Consider the following 21766-nt stretch of genomic DNA (forward strand, 5'->3'; position numbering starts at 1 on the left):
AGAAAGGCACAGTATATTGAGCTGGATAGAGGAGGAATTTAATACTGTAAAAGCAGTGGCAATGGTTGATGGGTTTATTTGATACCCTCTCTACCTTTGGCCTTTGTAATAAGTGGCGTCACTGTCAGTTAGGCGGATTCATATAAATTCTTTTGAGTCACTACTACTTGCAGTCAAATTTCGTATGTAAACTTAACCTTATTTATAAAAAAGGCTGTACTAGTTTTTCAAAAGTTTAATTTCTCTGAATATGTGCTGGCGACATTTTCCTGAATTCTTTTGTCAATGTTGTGTTTGGCAGTATTTCTTTCTAATCAAAACGTAAACTACAAAAAAGGTGTTTAGAAGGCAGAATGGATTGTTAGCCTGAAAGTGCACTATATCTTTATCTTAAGTCTGGAAACAAGTAGACAAAATAATTGCAGATCATACTAGTTAACCATCACTTTTAGGTATTAGCCTCAGGGCCACTTAAAAAAAAAGACTTCTTGTCATGTCAAATGTTAATTTTCTTTTTCTGTCACTCTAGTTAATTAAAAATTTGATTTACTTCTATTCCTCTCCCCTGTTAAACCATGTAATTTATTATTAGGTACAATGTTTGGTATGTCCTTGGAAATAATTCAAGTTTTGCAAGTTGTTCCAACTGTTCTGTTTGAAATGTATCCATCTAAACATATAGAAGCAATAAACCTTGCATTTGTCCATTGTCCAGCATGAACAATAAAGAGTCCACCTTCTATGGCTGCAGTGGTTGTTGTTATTGTTTCCTTAAGCAATTGAGATGATACTAGTAGTACTGTCATGTGCAAGATATCCTTTGTTTTAATACTTCAGGAAAGACAATTTGCAGCATGATTTGCAACATGCCTCCAAAATTGTCACCTAAAGAGCAAACAGACCCAAAATGACTGTGGGTTGCAGGCTGTGGAAGAGGAGATGGACGTAGGCCAGAATGAGTGTAGCGCTTCAGTTGCAAAGTAACTTTGCCTCAGCATTTCTCTTACAGCACTGGTTGATCTCCTAATCTGGTTAGCACCATGGCCTGGGGACTAAATGTGAGATGGGTAGTTAAGATTTATTGCATTCATATGCAAAATGAAAACAAGGTGTCAGGTAAATCTAAATCTGCTATATTAAATACCAAGTGTTTATAAGACACAGTAACAGACATTAAAAAAGACATTAAAAAATGTCTGATTGCTGTTTGTGAGACAGAAACACAACATCTGTTGCTGTAAAGAGCGTAAATGTCACTTTTTTCAAAAACATATTTCAGCTTCAGCTCTGAAGTTGGGTCTGTTTTTTGGTTTGGTTGTAGTATAAAAATGCTTTTTCCAATACACATTGTTGGTGTGATTGAGTACTTGAAAATTAACATCTTACTTTGAAAACTAAATACACACCTCATAAAATAATACAACAGGTAAAAGTGGGAAAAGAGGGTGGACTTGTTTGAATAAAGAAATAATTTAAGGTTTGGATCTATAACTCACTGCCTGTGTTTTTCTACAATGCTAGCTTGGTGATCTGATAAGCAGCCCCCTGCTGCACCTCAATGAAATCCACGTACATTTTCACCATGCAAAGTGTATGAAATATTATAGAGAGCACAAGCAATCTGTAAATTGATTCTACAAGTTAATAATGTACAGTATCATCATGGTAAATTTATGTTTTGGGTGTATACTAAAAAATGTATCTCTTAAATTAGTCAGCGTTTTTATTTAGTGTTACTATTTTGGGCCCATTAAGCAAGCTTGAAATTAAAAATGAGTAATTGTTATTCAGTACATAAAGAAATTGAAACTCTTCACTCTTCTGTGTGGATATTTAAACTGCCTCATCATTTTTGTTACTTCATGCAGTAATTCAAAAGCCGTTTAAACCAATTACATTTAATTTTTGAGACATTCCTTGATGCTAATGAGTTTAGCATAGGCCCTTTCTATTTTTATCAACAGCTAAGTCTGCTTATTCTAAAAAGCTGTCTTTTTTTTTGCTCTCTTATGCAAACAACTCTTGTTTTGTCAGTGTATTGGAATGTCAGTATTTTTGAAGGTTACAGATTTAGTTCAGTAGGTTAGGGTTATGGAGATATTAAGGTGGTGGGTGACGGAGGGGGGAGCAATGTTAGGTTTCTGCAAATGTTTCATTGTGATAGATCTATTATCCAGCTATTACAAGATAAATGAGTGATCTTTCCTATTTTCCATGCTTCTAGAAAATTGAAATAAGAACGGGAATATCATTTGGGCTGTATGATTAGGGCAGGTGGGATGGTCATTAATTTAAAAGAAGGGAATGTTAGCAACATAGGCCAAGTCACACTATATTATCAATCAAACCTCAGCAGTCTTCTTATGATGACCCAGCAGTCTCATGTTTTCGCAGCACTAATTAGAATTCATGACAAAATAGATGCAAGGAAACGTTTTGTACCCAACATAATTTTATAGGAAATTTATTGTTATTAGGGGAACCATTTGCTTAGTGTGATTTTTCCATTACCAGCTTGTCAAGTAACATAGATAATCTAGAGAAAATATGAACTCCATAGATTGGGTGTCAGTTTTGTTGATGGTGCATGTAGTTTACCTTGGAAAGTGGCTAATGGTTGAAGTTCACAGCATCTGCACAGCAAAGCCAAAGTAACATGCAGTGTGATGAATAGCCGCTGCATATTTCTTTAATATTTAAAATAGACTAGAAAAAATAGGCATCCTGGGTTCCCTTGTGTTTGTTCTTTAACCACAATGAGCCAAACATAATTCAGGATTATAGTTTTTCATTTGTGTTTTAAAGATATTATCAGTGACATGTAGCTTTTTAAAAATGGTATTTGAATGGAACAGATTAAAATACAATTACAAAAGCATTAAGTGCCTAATGCCCCCCCCCAAACAATGTACAGTATAAGTTTATATGTGTGTGTGTATATATAATATATAAAATATATTATATATATATATAAAATAATATATATATAATATATAATAATGTATATATGTGTGTGTCTGTGTATATATGTATTATGTGCATATATATTTCTATAAAGTTTATGAAGCTTCAAATGATTGTACTTTGTTCTGATTTATGTTTATATTAAACGGCCTTTATCAGCACAGAATTAACCTTGGGGCATGTCTGAAAAAGTGTTTTATTTACTGCCAGAGGTTTATGTCAGCATAGATATTACACTGATGATGGAGAGACTGAGTTATCTATTGGGAACTGCTAGTCAGATTTAAATAATTTGAACATCAGCATTTTTAAGTAGTCAGAATTTACTGTTTCTGTTATAGTGATTATGATGAACTGTTTTGTAATATTGGCTAGTGCATTAAGTTAATGAAAAACATTAATTTGGAGAAGCATGTTTATTTTTTTCATCAGACCATATTTTGTTTTAAATTAATTATGACGTATGATCAGTGAGCTGATATCTTTAATGTGACATGCATCATACTTGCATATCAGGTTATGGCTTTGTTTATATACACCTTTGCAAGACAGAAAAAATTATGGTTTTAAAATTTAGGAAAACTAATCTTCCCTTTGGGCTTCACATTTTTTTTTATTCTGTTTTTCTCTATTCAAATATAATTTTGTACTAATACTGGTCACCATCCAAAACAAAAATTATGTATTGATCAACATTAAAGAATGTGTGACAAAGAGTGAGTCCTTGTCCAATCAAAACACAACATCTTTGTATAATTTCTCTATCAGTGTACCAAGATAACACCTTTAATATTCTGAAATAATGTAACAATTAGGTAAAATTCAACAGGCATCTCCTAGTTTATCAAAGTTTTAGATCATGGGTCAGCAACATTTCAGCGGTGTTGTGCTGAACCTATGTTAAAATGTTATTCCGCATGCCAACATAATTCTACCAATTTTGTTATGTATAGCATCAAAATTGGTCCAGGTATAATGGGCTTTAAAAATATATACGCATAACGCACACACAGCACGGTACAAATCCATTTTCATTTGTCCAAGAGTCTTGAAAAGAGCGAACATCAAGTTTATGTCTTTTATGAGTCAATGCACTGAACACATAGTTTCCCTTTACATGTGAATCACATGTAGTTGCAAAACGTAGGTGGGCATGCGGAGTACGAATGCATGCGCTGCAACTAAAATATAATAAGAGGATGGTTTTAATGTTCCACAGCCTGCACTGAACACATGGTTTCAATTTACATGCGAGTTTCATAAGCAAAATGTAGGTGAGTGTGCTGTAATTAAAATATTATTTTTTTACTATATTTCAATTCAGTCAGAGTGCCATTGAAAATCGTTCCGCATTAGTCACAAACACTGAATTATAATTTTAAAGGCACTATGCTTATGCTTATGTGTTTTAAGAAATACTATGTTTCATTTTTAAGTGGGTTCCAAAAGTGCAATACATTTTAAATGAAATTGTTACAATTAAAAGTAATGTGGAGTTGAAGGAGAGCCATTAAAATTGATTTGGGACTATAAAGAAAAGTTTGCATGATGGGGCAGTATTCAGTGCTTCTGTTTGATGGTTTTAGGGAATTTGGTACAGCTAATATCCTTGTAAAAAAAATGAAGTGTTCTCTATGTACACTGCCATCCAAAAGCTTTGTATGTCAACTGTTATTTCTAAATGTGGATTTTGATTGTGAATGCAAAATTTGATAAACTGGTTTCTCTTTTAGGGCTGGTTTGAGATTGTGTCTGCTGCTGCAGGAATGTATTCTAGTTCTTAGTCTTGGTATGAAAAAGATATGGTATAGTAAAGAATGGATGCATAAACGTTTGAAAAAATGTAGCCCTTTTTTTGTAACATTACTATTAAATATCAGTAAACAATGATTTTACCACATTTATTAGTATTGTTGCCCCATGAATCCTATGTCATAGGCACCAGTCTTGTGCCGAATTGGCACAGTGCCTGTAAAATAATATTCACCCTCTTGGAAGTTTTCACATTTTATTATTATACAATATTGAATCACAATGGATTTGTTTTTTTTCTGGCTTTTACCAACAGAATAATACACTGGAATGTCTTGAGTGAAGGCACATTTCTGTAAAGTGGTCTAAATTCATTACAATACAATACAATACAATTTTTTTTTTTTGTATAGTACAAAATCACACAACAAGTGCCACAGTGGGCTTTAACAGGCCCTGCCTCTTGACAGCCCCCAGCCTTGACTCTCTAAGAAGACAAGGAAACACCGCCCCCAAAAAAAAACATTCGGGGGTAAAAATGAAAAAACCTTCGGAAAGGCAGTTTAAAGAGGGACCCCTTTCCAGGTAGGTTGGGCATGCAGTAGGTGTCAAAAAGAAAGGGGTAAATACAATACAATACAGAGCAGAACACATGTAATCCGCAATACAATATAATAGTAAATTAAAAATATTAGAAGTTCAGAGGAGAATTTAACAGTAGATGATATCACATGATAGGATATGAACTTGTTTTGAGTCCTGAAGACCTCAAGCATCAAGCTGCCTCCCCCTGTTGGCCATTCCACAGCTGAGACAGTGCTGGGGCAGCCAATCCGATGAAAGGACCCCTCTATCCGATGATTCCTGTGATCCTCCATCAGAGATGAATTTATCTTAGGCAGGCAAAACAATTTGGTAGGTGGGCAGTGGCATCAAGTGAGTGAGTACTGAAAAGAGAAACAATAGTTGAGGGTTAGTAACAAATTTTAACTGTCATATTACTCAAGTTTTAGTGTGTCATGCATGGACGTCGGAGGACTCTTCTAAGGGCCGGGGAAAGGTACACAATAGCCTGCTGAGATGAGAGGGGGGGCTACTGCTGAACTTGTCCTGTTCATTTTCCCTCACAGCTCCGAGAAGCCACTCGGCAAGAGCACTTAACTCCGCCCCTTCCAGAAGTACCACTATAAAGGAAGCGTTGGCAAAGAGAAAGAGTCTTTTGCCAAAAGACCGGAACAAGCCTCGTGGCGGAGCACGTGACTCTTGAAAGGACTTTGTCCTGAAAGAGATCCCTGTTCAGGATAGCGCTGAAACGCTATTTTCATGGCTTTTTGTTTATATTTTGTCTGTTCATCTCATGACAATTAAAAGGGACGACCCAGTTGGTGTCCCAACATTCCAGCTGTTTCCAGTCGGTCCTTCCACCGCCCGACCACAAGTGCTAATGACTAACAACAGAGATGCAGTATGTACAGTTAATCAGCAGCTCTAGTCAGGATATGCTAAACTGAAATAGTGAGTCTTCAGCTAGGATTTGAAAGCTGAGGCTGAAGGGGCATCTCATATAGTAGCATGCAGACCATTCCACAGTTTACGGGCCCTGTAACTAAAAGCTTGACCTCCCACTGTTATTTTATTAATCCTTGGAATCATAAGCAGACCGGCATCTTGAGATCTTAATGTACGCTCTGGTTTGTGCTCAGATAAGTAAGCCGGACCTTGGCCATTTAATGTTAAAAGGAGGATTTTGAAATCTGCCCTAAACTTAACTGGGAGCCAGTGTAAGGATTTAAGAACTGGAGTTATGTGTTTGTATTTTCTTGTTGTTGTAATAATTCTTGCAGCAGCTTTTTAGATTAACTGGAAGCTGTATAGAGAACAGTTTGAACATCCAGTGAACACCGCATTGCAGAAGTCAATCCTACTAGAAATAAATGCACGAGTTAATTTCTCAGAATCCTGTTTATTTAGAAAGAGCCTTAATTTCCCAACATTTTAAGATGGACAAATATAAAATGCTAAATAACTGAGCAAATAAATATTGACCCCTTTCAAGTCAATATTTAGTATCACCTTTGGCTGTGTACACTGGTGTCTCTCTACCAGATTTGCACATCTCGATACAGCACATTTTCTGCATGATTCTTTGCAAAACTGCTCAAGTTCTTTCAGTGTGCTTGGAGATTGTGAGTGAACAGCCGTTTTGAAGTCCAGCTATCAATTCTTAATTAGATTGAGATCTAGGTTCTCATTCAACCACTTCAGGACATTAATGTTGCTTTTAAGCCAATCCTATGTAGCTTATATGTAAGATCGGGGTCGTTGTCTTGCTGGAAAAAAAAAAAATCTCTCAAGGTTTAGATGTCTTGCAGACTGCATCAGGTTTTTGTCCAGGATTTCACTGTATTTTACTGCATGCATTTTTCCTTCTACTGTCACCAGACTTCCTGGGATGACTGCAGAGAAGTGTCCCCATAGCATGTTGCTTTGCCTACCATCCTTCATTGTGAGGATGGGCTGTTTCTGATAATGTGCACAGTCTGTTGCCTTAAAAGCTTCAACATATCTCTGTGTTAAGATCAAGGTAGGTTACATATAAATTTACTTATTTGGCTGACGCCTTTATCCAAAGCGATTTACAACATTTGAGATACAAGTGGTTACCTTTTTTCTGTGTGCCACACAGTGTCAGTAGAGGGATTTCAACTCACATCCTCAGTGTTTAAAGTCCAAAGCCTTAACCTCTGCACCACACTGCCTGTAATTACAAAACCAACTTAGCATGACAAGTACACTACTTGGCCAAATATTGCTTGCAGTAGAGGCTGTAGGAATGTCACCCATCACCCGCAGTGAAATTCATAAGTGCATGTGCTAAGCAACATGTAACTCTTTACCACTCTAGAGAACCATAATTATTGAGTATAACTAACTTATCTCAAAACGTCTGTGCTCCTTACCTGTAAAATCTTGGGACATATTTATTATAACTTAGCAGCACACCAAAAAGCAGGCAAATTCTCAAGCACTGAAAAGATGTGCTTGAGAATACATATAGTATAGTGTCAAGTATATCAGTCCATTTGCACTAATTGACTGCAAATACAAAAGAATCTGCAGTAAATATGAGTAAATAGAGTCTCCTGCAGAGAAGACATGTGAATTATGAACCACACCCATTTTGAAAGCGAGTCCTTAAGATTAGATTTGTTAAGTATTGGTGCCAGTCCTTTGCTAGGTCACCTGTATAATTGCCCAGGAGAAGGTGGTGGTAAATTAGCACTAAATACTAAATTTCAGGTTTTTTGCTTGAGGGGAAAAAGAGTTGATGGAATCTGCTGTTTTTAAATGCTAAGAAAATACTTTTGAGTTACTATTTATGACATCTCACTTTACCACCATCTAATATATAAAGCAGAGTTGATGTGTGTGTGTGTGTGTATGTAGGTATGTATGTATGTGTGTTTTGTTTGTCTGCCGTACAAATATGCACCGGGCATCTGATCGGCACCAAACTGGGGATGGGGCTCCTTTGTGACCAGGAGAAGGTCATGGGGTGTATTTGGTTGGGAAAAATGTTCGTGGTGACCCGCAGGGCACCTTTTCACTGACACAACGTTCGGCACACGTCTCCGTACTTATCATCGACAAGATGGCCGCAAGTTGCAACAGACGTTCACCACGGCGCCATCTAGCGGCAGCTTTGGTCTCTGTGCGTTGCTCTTTACCCATCTTTCTATTAATTGTTAAGAGATGGCGGAAGTGTCCAAGTATGAGAAGGCCGACTGCTTTGATCAGGTGAAGGGGAACTGCCGTATGGATGTAAAACGTGAACAATCCAGTGGGCGTGACCGGATGACACACCCACGTTTCTGCACGTCACACTCCCACACGCACTGACAGTGCTGTATTTCTTTCACCAATGTCTGTTATATGCAAGCACGTTTGAACAGACTAGCCTTAAAAAGACAGCATCCTTCCCCACCATTTTCCCCAAACGCAGCACCGGTCCGACTCACATTACAATTTCAGTGTTGCTCTTTCTGACTGAATGGTGCTATCTGTTTGCTTTCCGACGTATTGTCAATAACGTAAATTCATCTCACTGTGGTGCTTATTCCGTACATAATACCGTGTAACGCATTATAATTGTCCTGCTTTTCGCTAATATACCCATGCAACCGAAAAAAAACGTAGAATTTGAAGGTCCACTTCAGATGGCACAACAAAGTCTGTTTCTAGGGCGTCTGAAACACCACAGCAGACAGAACACAGAGTGGAGGAACTTACAATAAAATATCAATCAGAAAACTGTTTGTTCTATTTCTATGTTCTGTTTCTTTCATTTGGGAAATTCACTGGTTATAGATTCCCGGGCAATGCTGGGTACTCCTGCTAGTTATTCTATAAATGATAAATGTCCAGTCAACGTTTGGGCAGAAACACAAATTCCCTGTTTCTTCGGTGCTCAATCTGCACGAAAATTTACCTGTCTTCTGTTTTTGTGGGGAAAAAAATGAAACAAAATGCATTATATGCATATCATGTCATTACAAATAAATTGTGACCAGTTAACAGAGTTCAGGCCTCAGTTTACATATGATAGAACACGTAATGCAGAGATGCAAGTTACCTCTTCTATAATACTCTTATATCCATCTGATTTCTGACCATCACAAGACACATGAATACACTCAGTTTGGAGATGGCATTTAATCACCAGAACATGCGTCTCTTCAAGAAATCTCCTTTCTGCTTCTGGCTCTATGCTGGGTGTCCCTCCTCTTGCCAGATTTGATAACACTGGACAATGTTGTCCTGACAAAGAATTTAGGTTACTGATTTTTGTCTTGGTCTAGCTGCAAGTATAATTGTGTAGTAGTAGCAGTTCATCCTTTTGTTTGTTTTTATATATCTTTGTGATGATCGAGGTCAGACCCAGACTCCCTTGCCGCATCCAGGGAGTCACTTCAACCTGCAGCCATTGATAGTCATGATCTGTGATGAGCTGGGCAGTTGAGGATGCACACCTACAGCAATGGGTAGGTGCAAAGTGTCAATAGCTTTTGTTAAAAATCCAATCAAAATATCAAATTGCTAACAGTGCAGTGCATCAAACCAACAAATAATCTTCAATAAAATTCAGTGCACATGGAGATTAAAAACAAGTCAATAAATAATCTGATGAAATCAGTTTCAAGTCGCAGGCAGGAATCTGTTCCATTAAACACTCATGAGCCCTGGTGTATCCTTCTAAATCCCACGTCTCCTTTATATTACCCACGCAGGATCTTGCAGCAGATGAGACACCCAACAAACAGACACAACCAACCCTTTCATTACAGGCTCGGGTCACTGCTGTCACCTTGTGCTACTAGCAATGCACAACATGTTTTCACTCCTTTCTCTCCCGCTGCCACTCCTCGGAATTATGCGAGAGTTCCTCATGAGCATTGGGTCACTCCAGCTACCCCAGGAAATGCTCAGGTGGAGGGACCCTCTTCAAACCCCTCGAGTGCCAGCTCTCTTACTGGCTGGTTGCCTCCTTTCTCTCGCATGCTGGCATCTCCCGATCCTGCCATCTCTGTCCTTTCTTTTAACCTCCATTCTTTTATATTTCTGTTTCTTTTCTTTTTCTCTGTTCTGATATTTTTCTTTTTTTACCCTCAGCCATGGATGCGCCATTATAAGGCTTGATCATGTGCAGATGTCCTCCCAGTCGGAGGAGTGAATGAGACACCTGATTGACCCAGTCCCATTTGCATGCGAGTGCGCAATCAGCCAAGCACCGCAATCAACCCTGGAGCAGCGTTGTCATGCGCACACCTGTAGTTGTTTTGAGTTTACAAGCTCTCAGGGCACGATTATTTAAAAAAACCTCCACTATAACAAGGACCACTTATCACAATCTTGTTCCACATTGTTTTTTATTGCTTGGATCTTATTATCATTCTTGTACGTTTTTATAACTTGCTTTGTAAGTTGCATTGGTATGTGATACTAAATCTGATGCAGACATCCACGATTTGTGGCCCGTGTTTGAACTGTTTAATTGGAATTGACTGGAAATTTACTTTCCCCCAACTAATTTTATGTCAATGTTTATGTGAACTTCGTCATATCTCTGTGTTGAAAGTCAAGGAGGATTACAAAACCAACTTAGCATGACAGTGAAAAGAAAGTGAGGTGTCATGCCTAATAAGCATTCGAGATGATTGCTGACAGTTAAAATGGCCCGAATGCTATTTGTTTTCTTACAGAAATGGTGTACTTTATAAGTGGGTATTGTAGACATTTGTTAACATAAGCAATTGCTATATATTGTGAAACTGTCAAACCACAAATTTTTGTTTTCTATTTCTCTTCCCTGCTATTGTGAGCTGATGAATTTGAAGACATCTGTCACCATGATGTTGGTGATCGTGGTCATCTTTTCAGTTTTTTTTTTTTTAATTAATTTTGTACATGTGGTGCACATTCAGGATAGATGCAGTATGTGTATACACGGATTTTGGATAACTTGCAAAATTAATCTAAACAATAAAATGGTAAAATCACATTTTTTTTAAGGCTTTTATAATATTTGTGTTAAGTTTAGGAGAAGAAATAGACAAAAACATATATCTCTTTTTTTGTTAAAATCAGGTATTTTAACCCATAGACAAAAAGTTTAACTGCTAAACGAAAATGGTAATGTATGGAGTAATATTGCCTGTGTAATGTATGGAGTAATATTGCCAGTTCATAGCTTATGCACATTGATAGGCAATATGCACAGTCTCTTTCTGCGTTAGTGAGCTTCTTCACTAGGGCTCATGTTTTTATGGACAGCTCCCTGCACTGTTTTTTGACCTCGTTTTTAACGGAATTTTTATTGGATTGATTATTTATAACCTCCATGAGCACTTGATTTTAAAAGGAATATTTATTTATTTTTTGGATTGGAGCACTGTACAGTTTTTGGACACTGGATTGTTTTAATAAAAGCACTTTACAGTTAAACCTACCCCTTGCTTTGTGTTTTGTGTCCTCATCCCTTGGGTACATTATCAGCAGCTTCATGGATGGACCCATTGGCGTGGGGCTTTTATATGCTTATATATTTCAAGCTACATCCACGATTCCAAAGATAAGATCCAGACATAGTAAAACCTTGTGTCTACTATGAACTTAAATGGGACAAATGAGCCATGTTTTCATCAAGTGCTAGGTTGACAACTACTGGATTCGAAGCTGGTGTAGTTGTTGTCCTTGAGGATTTTATCATCCTCCTCCTTGCCCAGTGTCCTCCTTAGTCCAGTTGCTTTCTTTTAATTCAAACCCTTGGTCTTGAAAGTGGACCATGGCTCATGAAAAATCACATATGTGTTCTCTGCAGGGGACTCTCTTTACTTGAAAGGTATGAAAAGTATGTTTTTGTACTTTTTGGAAGCGGAGCATAAAGGTACACACCAGTGTTCAGCTGAAGAACTATCTGAATGCTGAAACTTAAAATTCATTTTCTTGTACATTCTTGCTACTAAACAAAAATCACAGCTGCAATGTGGACAAGGGAAGTGATTGAGTCGATTTCACTGGAAGTATGTCAACACTACTGTGTGCATATAGTCTATTCTGTTGTCATTGTTATAGTTACAATTTGCAAGCTACCTGTATTTGTTTATTTGTTTGGTTGTTTTTGTTAGGAGGTAGGAAAAGTGTATTTTACAGGGCAAATTTTGCCCCATCACTGAAATAGAAGGACTTTTTACAAATAAATAGCTGCACTGTACAAAATAACATTTTACGTAATCATAATAGTCAGATTACTTATTTAGTTTCATCAGCTGCAGAAAAAAATCTAATTATATAGATTTAGTTATATTGATTTATTTTAAAAAAAATCATTAAAATATTAGCAGTAAGTAAACATGTTTCATGTATGCTAGTGTTACTTAGTTTTCTCATACCAAGACCAATTTGCTAAAGTGAAAGATATAGTACACCACCTATGGCCAGTAGTCTCTTGTTAGTGTAATTCCCTGTTAAAATGACCACATTTATTTCATTAAAATATTTATGTGAAAAATACTAAAATTGACATCCAATGTTGATTAATTTGGGTTTCAAACCCCCAGGTTACAGCCAGTGCTAAATATGAACTTCTTAGCTATTTAGTTAGTATAACAACAGGCAGCCTGAAGCAGTGCATGTCATAGGCAACATGGAATTGAAGTTTTGCAATGGCTAAAGGTGAGCATTCTAGGCTAACATAAATGTGAATTTAAAAGATGTATGTAGGGAGATATAAAACTTGGACCGGAGAGGGACTAGCTTCAAGAAGTGTCAAACAATCAAAAGATAGGAGATGATAACAAATGGTCAGAAAATAAAAGCTGATACTGTAGTACAAGTACATGGATTCTGAAAGCTCTTACCATAAAGGCCACCTTTGTAAAATGACCAGAACCTAGGCCAATAGGCCATATACAAGCATTTTATTTACAGTATTTTTTAACAACAAAAATGTAATTTTTTGCTTTCACTGCTGTATTGTTCGTCAGGTTCATGTTTTAAATGTGCATTTATTTAACCTCTATCATGAAAGGGAATTCAACAAATTAAAAAGTAATTATTGCCCTAAATATAATTAACATTACTAGGCTCACTTGTTATTGATCTTACAGGTCCAGTGTGACTTTGCCATCGGCAGTCTTGTACACCTGTTTAGATGCTTTTCTCTGTGTGTGTTGCAAGTAAAATTTTTAATGAGATTCATGCTTGAAAGTCCTGACTGACAAATGTAGGTAGATTCAAACCTGATCAAAATATAAGTGGCACATTTGTTGCGAACAGGCTACTACTCTGTAAACTGTGTCTAAAATGTGCACAGTTTTTAAACATTGAACTTGGCTTTGATTGCAAGACTATTCCAAAGTATAGATCATACCTTTGAAAGTTGTACTTTCTAGTTTTATCGCCAATCTGTTCCATGTGTTAACTTTACATTTCTAGTGGATGATCTGTGTACCACACTGGCAAAAGCCCTGTTTTATTGTTTTAAGCAGGATAGAAAGCTTTTTCTTTAAATGTTTCTTTCTTCAGTCTTAGTTTTGCTAAGTATATCAGTCTTCATTGTGTTAAGCATATTCATAATAGCATAGAAAAGAAAGGAACATACACTTAAAGCCACATTCAAATTTTCTTGTTCAATAAAAATGTATTACCTGTTGTGCAGTTCATTATTATTCTTGCTGTGCCTAGCGGATACCAGAACATCAACAAGACTGAAGACAATAAATGCAAGTTCACGTTTTATGCTGATGGGTAATGCATGAAATCCCCTTAGAGCCCGAAGCTAGTCTATTATAATAAGTAAACTATATTCCGAGAGCTTTTCTTCTGAGTCTAATGCCGGCTGCATATTAAAAAATTTAGTGTAACTGTGAGAATAACTGAAAATACAAAATTCAGTTCATCTGATCATTTTCTGAAATGGTATGTTTCCTTTAATTGCCTTTTTGTCACTGGAGGCTTAGAAATGGGTGTAAAATATTAAAATAAACCATGAGTTTAAAATCATTTACAGTTAAAAAGCTTGATGCAAAAACCTTGGTATTATAATCACAAAATTGTATATATATGGAAATAGATTTGTCATTCTTAGTCTATGACCTATAGTGATAAGTAAAAAAAAAAGAGCAAAATGCAAAATTACAGCGTAGCCAGAACTTTGTGCTATTTAACTGTGAGATGTTCCTATTAGATTTAGTGCTATAATAAAAAAAAAAATAACTATAGCTTTCAAAAGCGTGTTTGAAAATATTTTAAATGCTTTAAAATATAGCTACAGGTTTTGAGTATCAGCATGTTTTATGCAATACTTACAAAGTATCCACTGTATAATTTTTGGTGATATTCTAGTTTGTCATCCTGCTTTGCTATCCTCTAGCCCATGGGGGTTAGGGTCAGTTGTCATGTTTTGAAATATACTGTAGTACTCTCTTCCTTCTACTTTATCATTTTTCCTGTTAGCAAAGAGATCATGTTTTTCCACCATCATTGACTACTTCTGTATAGCTTCATGCCTTTGCTAAGCTTCTAATGCTTCTGTCTTCACCTGATCATTTTGCCTCTTTCTTTACTTACGAGATCATGGATGTCCAGGTAAATATGAAACCATCATAATGGTATTTTTAAAAAAAAAAAAAAGGTTAGATAATTGATCTTGTTTAGGTGGCGACTATTATATTAAGACTAGCAAAATGCCCGCTCTTCGCAGCGGCGAAGTACTGCCTTAAAATTTTTATTAAGAAGAAAATTAAACCTTTTTAAACTGAGGGAAATATACCAATAATTATTTGTTAAGGATCTCTTTGTATACCACATTGTCAGTTCGGCCCTCCGGTTGTAATATGACCAAGCTGTGCGCTGAGCTTACTCTTGAGCATGCAATGTACAGTTGGCCATGTGAACAGTAATCTTGTTTCAAATCTCACAGCTTGGATAGCTGCTGTCATAATCGGTTTGAGTTTCATGGTTTGTTTCAATTACGACAGTATTTGTAGGACTTGTGTTGAAGAGACATTCGGCATCTGTCAAGCGTTGTAAGTATACAACCAGTTTCATCGATAACTTCACATCCAGCTTTTGAAAGTTTAAACATTCATAAACATCAAAGTGTCCAATACTGAAATTATCAACTGTTAATCTAAGATGTTTAAGAGGCATTGGCGGTTGTCGAAAGGTGTAAAATATTTGTCCATTTTGGTACACTTGAAAGCGACAACTGAACAATTCAGCGGCAGCCATCAACTCACATGCAGATGCATAGGTGAAGGGCTTAAGCATTTCACTCTTATAGTGCTCCTGTGTAGTATAATTATCTCCTGTACCGTCATCAGTCCATACCTTGAACCTGTCCCAGTCATTCAATACATAAGACACAATGTTCCTCCGGATATCAAGAGTGAGCCTGATATGGCCGTGCAATATGTAACAAAGAGAATGGAAAAGGCAGGTGCCATCACTGGGCATGGAAACCACTTGGTAAGTGACAGTTCTTTGATCGATGGTGATCACCTCGATAGACATGTTAATGGGGGTACGGTTGGAATGATAAAGGAAATGGGTACCTGAACAATGTAAAGTAAGTCTATAATACCTAAACAATAACTATAATCGTAATAAATGAACAATAAAACAGCGGAGAAGCCGTGGATTAAACAAAAAGGCTGTAGTTATCAGCAGGGAGACGTGAATCTCGTGGCGAAGCAAGGAAGGAAATGTAGAGACTGGAGCGATGGACCTCCTTTTATAGGCAGGCAGCCAACAACGTGAGAGGCGTTGGGTTGGGGGACCCAACGCCGCCCCACACGGTGACCGAGCTGCAAGCTATGGACGTATATATGTACGTAAGTAGGATTCAGTTAGTGTTGGGAACCCGCGTACCAAATTTCTTGAAGAAGGGCCCATAAGTAACAAATACCATTGAAAAGTTCAATATGTCGGCCGACAGTGGCATCATACCACTGAAATAAGTACCAAATTTCAGCCTTCTACCTACACGGGAAGTTGGAGAATTAGTGATGAGTGAGTCAGTGAGGGCTTTGCCTTTTTTTAGTATAGATCACTGTACAGTGGAACCTTGAACCCACCCAAAGTAATTTTCCCCCATAGGATTGTATGTAAATACAATTAATCCGTTAAGGACCGTACAAGCTGTATGTAAATATATTATTTTTTAAAGATTTTTAAGCACAAAAATATTTAATTATACCATAGAATGCACAGTGTAATAGTAAACTAAATGTAAAAACATTGAATGACACTGAGAAAACCTTGAACAGAGAAAACTAACATTGCAAGAGTTCACGCTACAGCCTTACGAACTGCTCTCTGTAAACACTTTTTTAATGAGTTTTAAGCACAGGGAAAAAAAATGAACGTTTTAAAAATCTGTAATTTATGCAAAAACTAACTATTAACAACCAAGAAAACTAACCTTGCATGAGTCGAGTTCTGGCATAAAGGAAGTGAGGAGGAACTGGGTGGAGAGGAGATTACAGCTTTGTGGTAAAGTCTGTGAAGATACTGGTTCGCTGCATGCTCCCATCTCACTTCCGGGAGCCCTTAAACCCGTCACCGTTGGTAATGTTACCGATGAGCATGACAGTAAAGCACTACAATGGAGCAATCGAATGGTGCAAAAACTGCCAAGTGCTTTTATAAAAATCAATAAAACAACAGTCAAAAACAAAGTCCAAATTAAAGTGTAGTGCTTTCAGAATCCTTCAATAAATAAATGATCCCATTAAAACAGAAGTGAAGTGGAGGTTAAAATTCAATAGAAAAAATACAAGATTAAAACAATGCTCAAAGCAGTCTCTTTAAAAACAAGCCTTCTCGGCCTTACTGCCTTCATTAACTGCCTTCTCACGCTCTCTCTCTCTTGCTCGCTCTCTCTCTCATGCTCTCTCTCTTGCTCGCTGCACAGGGGGAGACTGAACACGTGCGGAAATCATCAGCGTGTACGAACCGGAAGGGAAACTGGCTTGTTCGTCACCTGAGTGTATGGTCGTGAACAGATGCAAAAGTTTGGCAAACTTTTTGGTTGTAACCAATGCTCCCTCTAAGGAGTAGCATATAGTGAGCAAAAAACATTGTTTATGAGCGACATTTTGTTTAAGCCAAAAATTTATGAGCACCAATAAGTACGAGAGACACTGTTGGAATGAGCGATCGTGCGGGAAGTATGAGCGACGCTCTGAATTCGTGTTAGCAATCCCGATTTGTACGTGTTCAGAGATGTTCATGACCCGAGGTTCCACTGTACTTTCAGTCACAAATGATTTTGCCTCTGATTAAGGTGTTTTCTTCTTATCTATCTTTATTTTTGCCACCCATTCATCAACATTTAATATGTTCAACTACTCCCTTCTTATTTACTTGTTGCATTACTAGTTAAACTTGGAATTATGGGTTCTGTACCTGACTTGTTCAATTCCTAATTTTCTGAACAGTAGTCTTGTTTTTTAAGGCATAACACAGCATTTTCTTTTCAAAAGCTACAGTATCTACTAGGGACCTTAGGGTTCAATACTGGGCCATCAGTACTCTTTATATTTATTTTATTTGCAATATTATAGAAAATCAGTATCATGAAGCAACTAAGACAATAAACTTTAAATCATAACATTCATAATTCCTGTCATTCTATGTCACCCAGAGCAAATTGCTTCTCCTGTCTGTGCTCCAAAAGTCAAAAATAACGTTAAATAGTTATAATGTGTTTTACGTTCTCTTGGAGAAAGACTTCAGCCAGATACTAAGTAGTAATAGTAGTAGTTGTAATAAATTATTATTATTAAATAGGTAAAAACTTATACAAACATATTGGAAACTTGCAGACCCCACACAAACAAAAAACCTTGGATTTTTGAAGAATCCACATCTGTAAACATATCATTCTTTACTCTTCAGTCCAGTTTTATTATCTTCATCAATTTGTTTAGTTAAGATGTGTAAAATGCAATTAAATTATTCATTTTAACAGTTATCTTGATTTTGCCTTTTTTACAAAAGCTATTTTATTCATCAGTCAGTCAGAGTGGCACTAATTTATTATAAAACAATGTGAATCCAATGTGAGTTTCTTGTTGCAACAATCTATTCACTATCACAATGCCTGCAATGAAGTTTTGCCCAACTGCTTTAAATATATTTTCAGAAAAGGCAACTCCAAATTCAGTGCAGGAAAGTACTTTGTAATGGTTGTACCTGATAGGAGCTCAGCATTACAAGTGTAGGACAAAGTGGGTATTTTCCATTCTCCTAGACTTTAGTGTCACACAAGGCCTGTTAAGAAATCAGATTTAACAAGGATGCAGGCATCCAGCTGCAAAAAAATACCTCTTTTGCAGTCCAAACTTAAATGACTGAACTCCAGCTTTTACCAAGATCTGCTTAGACTTCTTCTGATGACTAATGTGTAAATCAGAAATGACCTGACATTTTTGTAGAGGCCCCACTATAGACCTCTTGAGCCAGAAGCAGCAGCACAGTATTGACAAGGATCATGCAGCAAAGAGAAAGAGTTCACTCCAGTGCATGCAGAATCTTCCACTTGAACCCGGAGCAACAACAAAGCAGCAACAACATACAACATCAGACATCATCCGTAAAGACTTGGTATTATAAACTGTTTATCTGTTCCAAGATAAAGTCAAACTTTACCAGTAAACAGCCAACATGCGTTTTACATGCTTGTCTGTCTTGTGTGTCTGCATCCAGTCTTGAATAGTTCTATAGTCCTTATATTTATTAATAAGTTACATTACTCTGTTTCTTAAAACGAGTGTGCCTCAGTTACCTTGATACAAGTCTAATGGTTGTAGACCCGCCTCCTGCAACAGAGAAAGGTGAGGTAAATAAAGTAGGAGTCTTGCTGAATTATTGGATTAATTGCTGGTATTGCAGAAAGCAAAACTGATAATTCATTTACCAAGGTTAAAATGTCTTTTTCAAATCCCACAAATGAAAAGCAAAATCACTTTTATCTGATGTAGACCGGTTTGTATGTTTTCTTTCAATGGGGAAATCAGTTGAGTGTGTTAAACATGATTGGAGAAATGCACAGTGTACAAAATCTGTCAATTAGTGATTTATAGATAATATTTATATTTGTAGTACTTTGAACCTTGTGTCTTGGTTATCTGTTATGTTGATGTTAAAAGTTAGTTAAAATGAATTTTATTGATACATGTTTTCTAAGAATTAAGTCTAACATGATGTTTTTGCATTTTAAGTAATCTGAAAATTGTTTTTGTAGTATACAAAGCCATGCATTTGCCCTTTTACAGTAGAATTTACTCAGAAACACTAACAAGATGCAGCACCCAAAATTACAATTTTTGAGTAAATATCGCATTAGTGACGCATCTTGTGATCTTGTGGCGATTCTTTTTCACTAAGTTTTACTCCTCATCATTGCATTTTATGTTTAAAGGTATTACTTTTTTCACAGAACTCTAAATGCTGCTTCTTTGTTGGTTAATCTTTTATTTGACTCTTCTTTTCATGTAATATTCTTGCTTTCTTTCTGTTTTTTATTTTTTACTACAGTTGGTCGCTGGAAGTGTTGTGATGGCTTTTGAAGAAGTCTGTCCAGACCGCATAGATCTCATTCATAAAAATTACAGAAAGTTATGCAACCTTTTGGTGGATGTTGAGGAGTGGGGTCAAGTAGTTATTATTAACATGCTGACCAGATATGCACGTACCCAGTTTCTGAGCCCATGGAGAGAGGTGAGAAAAATCAATTGGTCCTTGCAGTCAGTCACTTGCTGTGGGTTGTTTTTACAATTGTAACCTTGTGGATGTTCAGTTACTGGGAAAAAGAATAAGTATGCTTTTGTGTAGTTTTATTTTAATGCAGTAACATTTTTCCTCTCTTTTCAAAAGCTGCCCAGGAAATGCGTCAGGTAAGTAATAGCATGAAACCTATAGATATAACAAAAATGCAAGGTACATTGAAGCTGTTTTTCTGGTGTTTTCAGTTTTTAATGATACTATTTACAAGATAAAATTATTGCCACAGAGGTGATGTACATTTCAGTTTTTTAAATGCAGTAAAAAAAAAAAGTCCCCCTTGTCTCAATTACATCATTACTACGTATTCTTCAATATGAATTTGTTTAGCTCAGAATATTCGTATTTGAGGAAAGGGACCCTGCATCAAGAATTTGATATTTATTAAATAAATGTATGAAACTTAAGAAGCATCCAGTGTTGTGTTACAAAAGTGGTATTTCAGTTTAACAACTGCTTACTGAACCTAGATGTAGTAGATGGGTATATAAGCCCACACTGAAAAGCTTTATTTTAATTTTACAGTCATTTAACTGAAGTAATAATGCTACCCTTTTTATACTATGCAGTAAAGGAATTTGCTCAGAAAAAAAATACAAAGCAACCTTGGGAAATTATTAATACAGGGCTCAGCTCAGGTGGATAAGCCTGTGGTGTCCTGGATAATGGACTATCTGTCCAGCACACCATAGTTTGTGAAGCTCAAGGACTGTCTCTGATACAGATGTGAACAACACTGGAGCAGCACCACAAAGAACAGTCCTGTCTTCTTTTTTCTTTACTCTGTACACCTCATATTACACATACAACATCAGGTCATGTCATTTGCAGAAATTCTTAGATGATTCTGCATGAAATGGGTGTATTGATCGCGGGAGTGAGAATATGAAAGTCGGGTGAAGAAGTGCTGCACTCCTCAAAGTACTTGGGTGGGTTCACATAAATGACAGGTTTGACTGGTCTCTTAACACAGAGGAACTATATAAGAAAGGGCAGAATAGTCTCTTTTTTTCTTAGGAGATTGCATTTGTTTAATGTGGGTAATGATATACTTTACATGTGTTGTGACTAAGTTATTAGGGAAATAGATACTGTGAGCCTCAGTTTTGTTGTTCTCAGAAAAGTGTAATGTCTAATAGTATTCCTAAATGTGTTGTTCAAAAACCTTTGAGCCTATAGACATCATTATTTCTGTGATAGGGTTATTTCTTGTGCACTTTATGTGTTGTTATCTTATTAGCCTTTTCTCTTTTTTCATAGTATATAAATGCCTTGAGTAAACTAATAATTTCTTAACGTCTGTTGTGCTGTGTCTTTTTTTGGTTGGTAAAGATCTTGGGTATGTGACTTTGTATATTCTGCAAGTTTACACTTAACAATAATTCCAGGTGTTTTTGGTAAAATTTAGCTCCTTAAAAAGGCTTTGTGTCTGAAAAGGTTACAGTGGAAGCCTGTGTAGTGGAGGTTATTTTAAACAAAAGGGCAACAATTTCTGACCATATAAACAGCCAATTGCTCTCTAAATGAAATGGACCTATGATCATGAGCTCTAAAGACAGGAAGGGCATGGTCAGAAGCTGCAGTGGCATCATAACTGCAAGATTTGAAACGAAGAGTGTTGTCTTTAGTGTTGAAACAAGTCTCAATATGAATGAAATATTTAATGCTTTTCTAAAAAACATAGAATTACTGAAAAAGTTTT

General features: G+C 36.5%; 1 protein-coding gene across 1 annotated transcript in view; it reads left to right on the top strand.

Annotated features, from left to right (window-relative positions):
* The window catches only part of ap3b1a (adaptor related protein complex 3 subunit beta 1a), a 344324-nt gene that overhangs the window by 91590 nt on the left and 230968 nt on the right, over positions 1 to 21766 (top strand). Inside the window, exon 7 of the mRNA XM_039758392.1 lies at positions 19819 to 20001. Within this exon, the coding sequence (XP_039614326.1) occupies positions 19819 to 20001 (183 nt within the window). The remainder of the gene's footprint in view (positions 1 to 19818; positions 20002 to 21766) is intronic.

The sequence above is a fragment of the Polypterus senegalus genome, chromosome 7, assembly GCF_016835505.1.
Source record: "Polypterus senegalus isolate Bchr_013 chromosome 7, ASM1683550v1, whole genome shotgun sequence".
NCBI classification, from domain to species: domain Eukaryota; kingdom Metazoa; phylum Chordata; class Cladistia; order Polypteriformes; family Polypteridae; genus Polypterus; species Polypterus senegalus.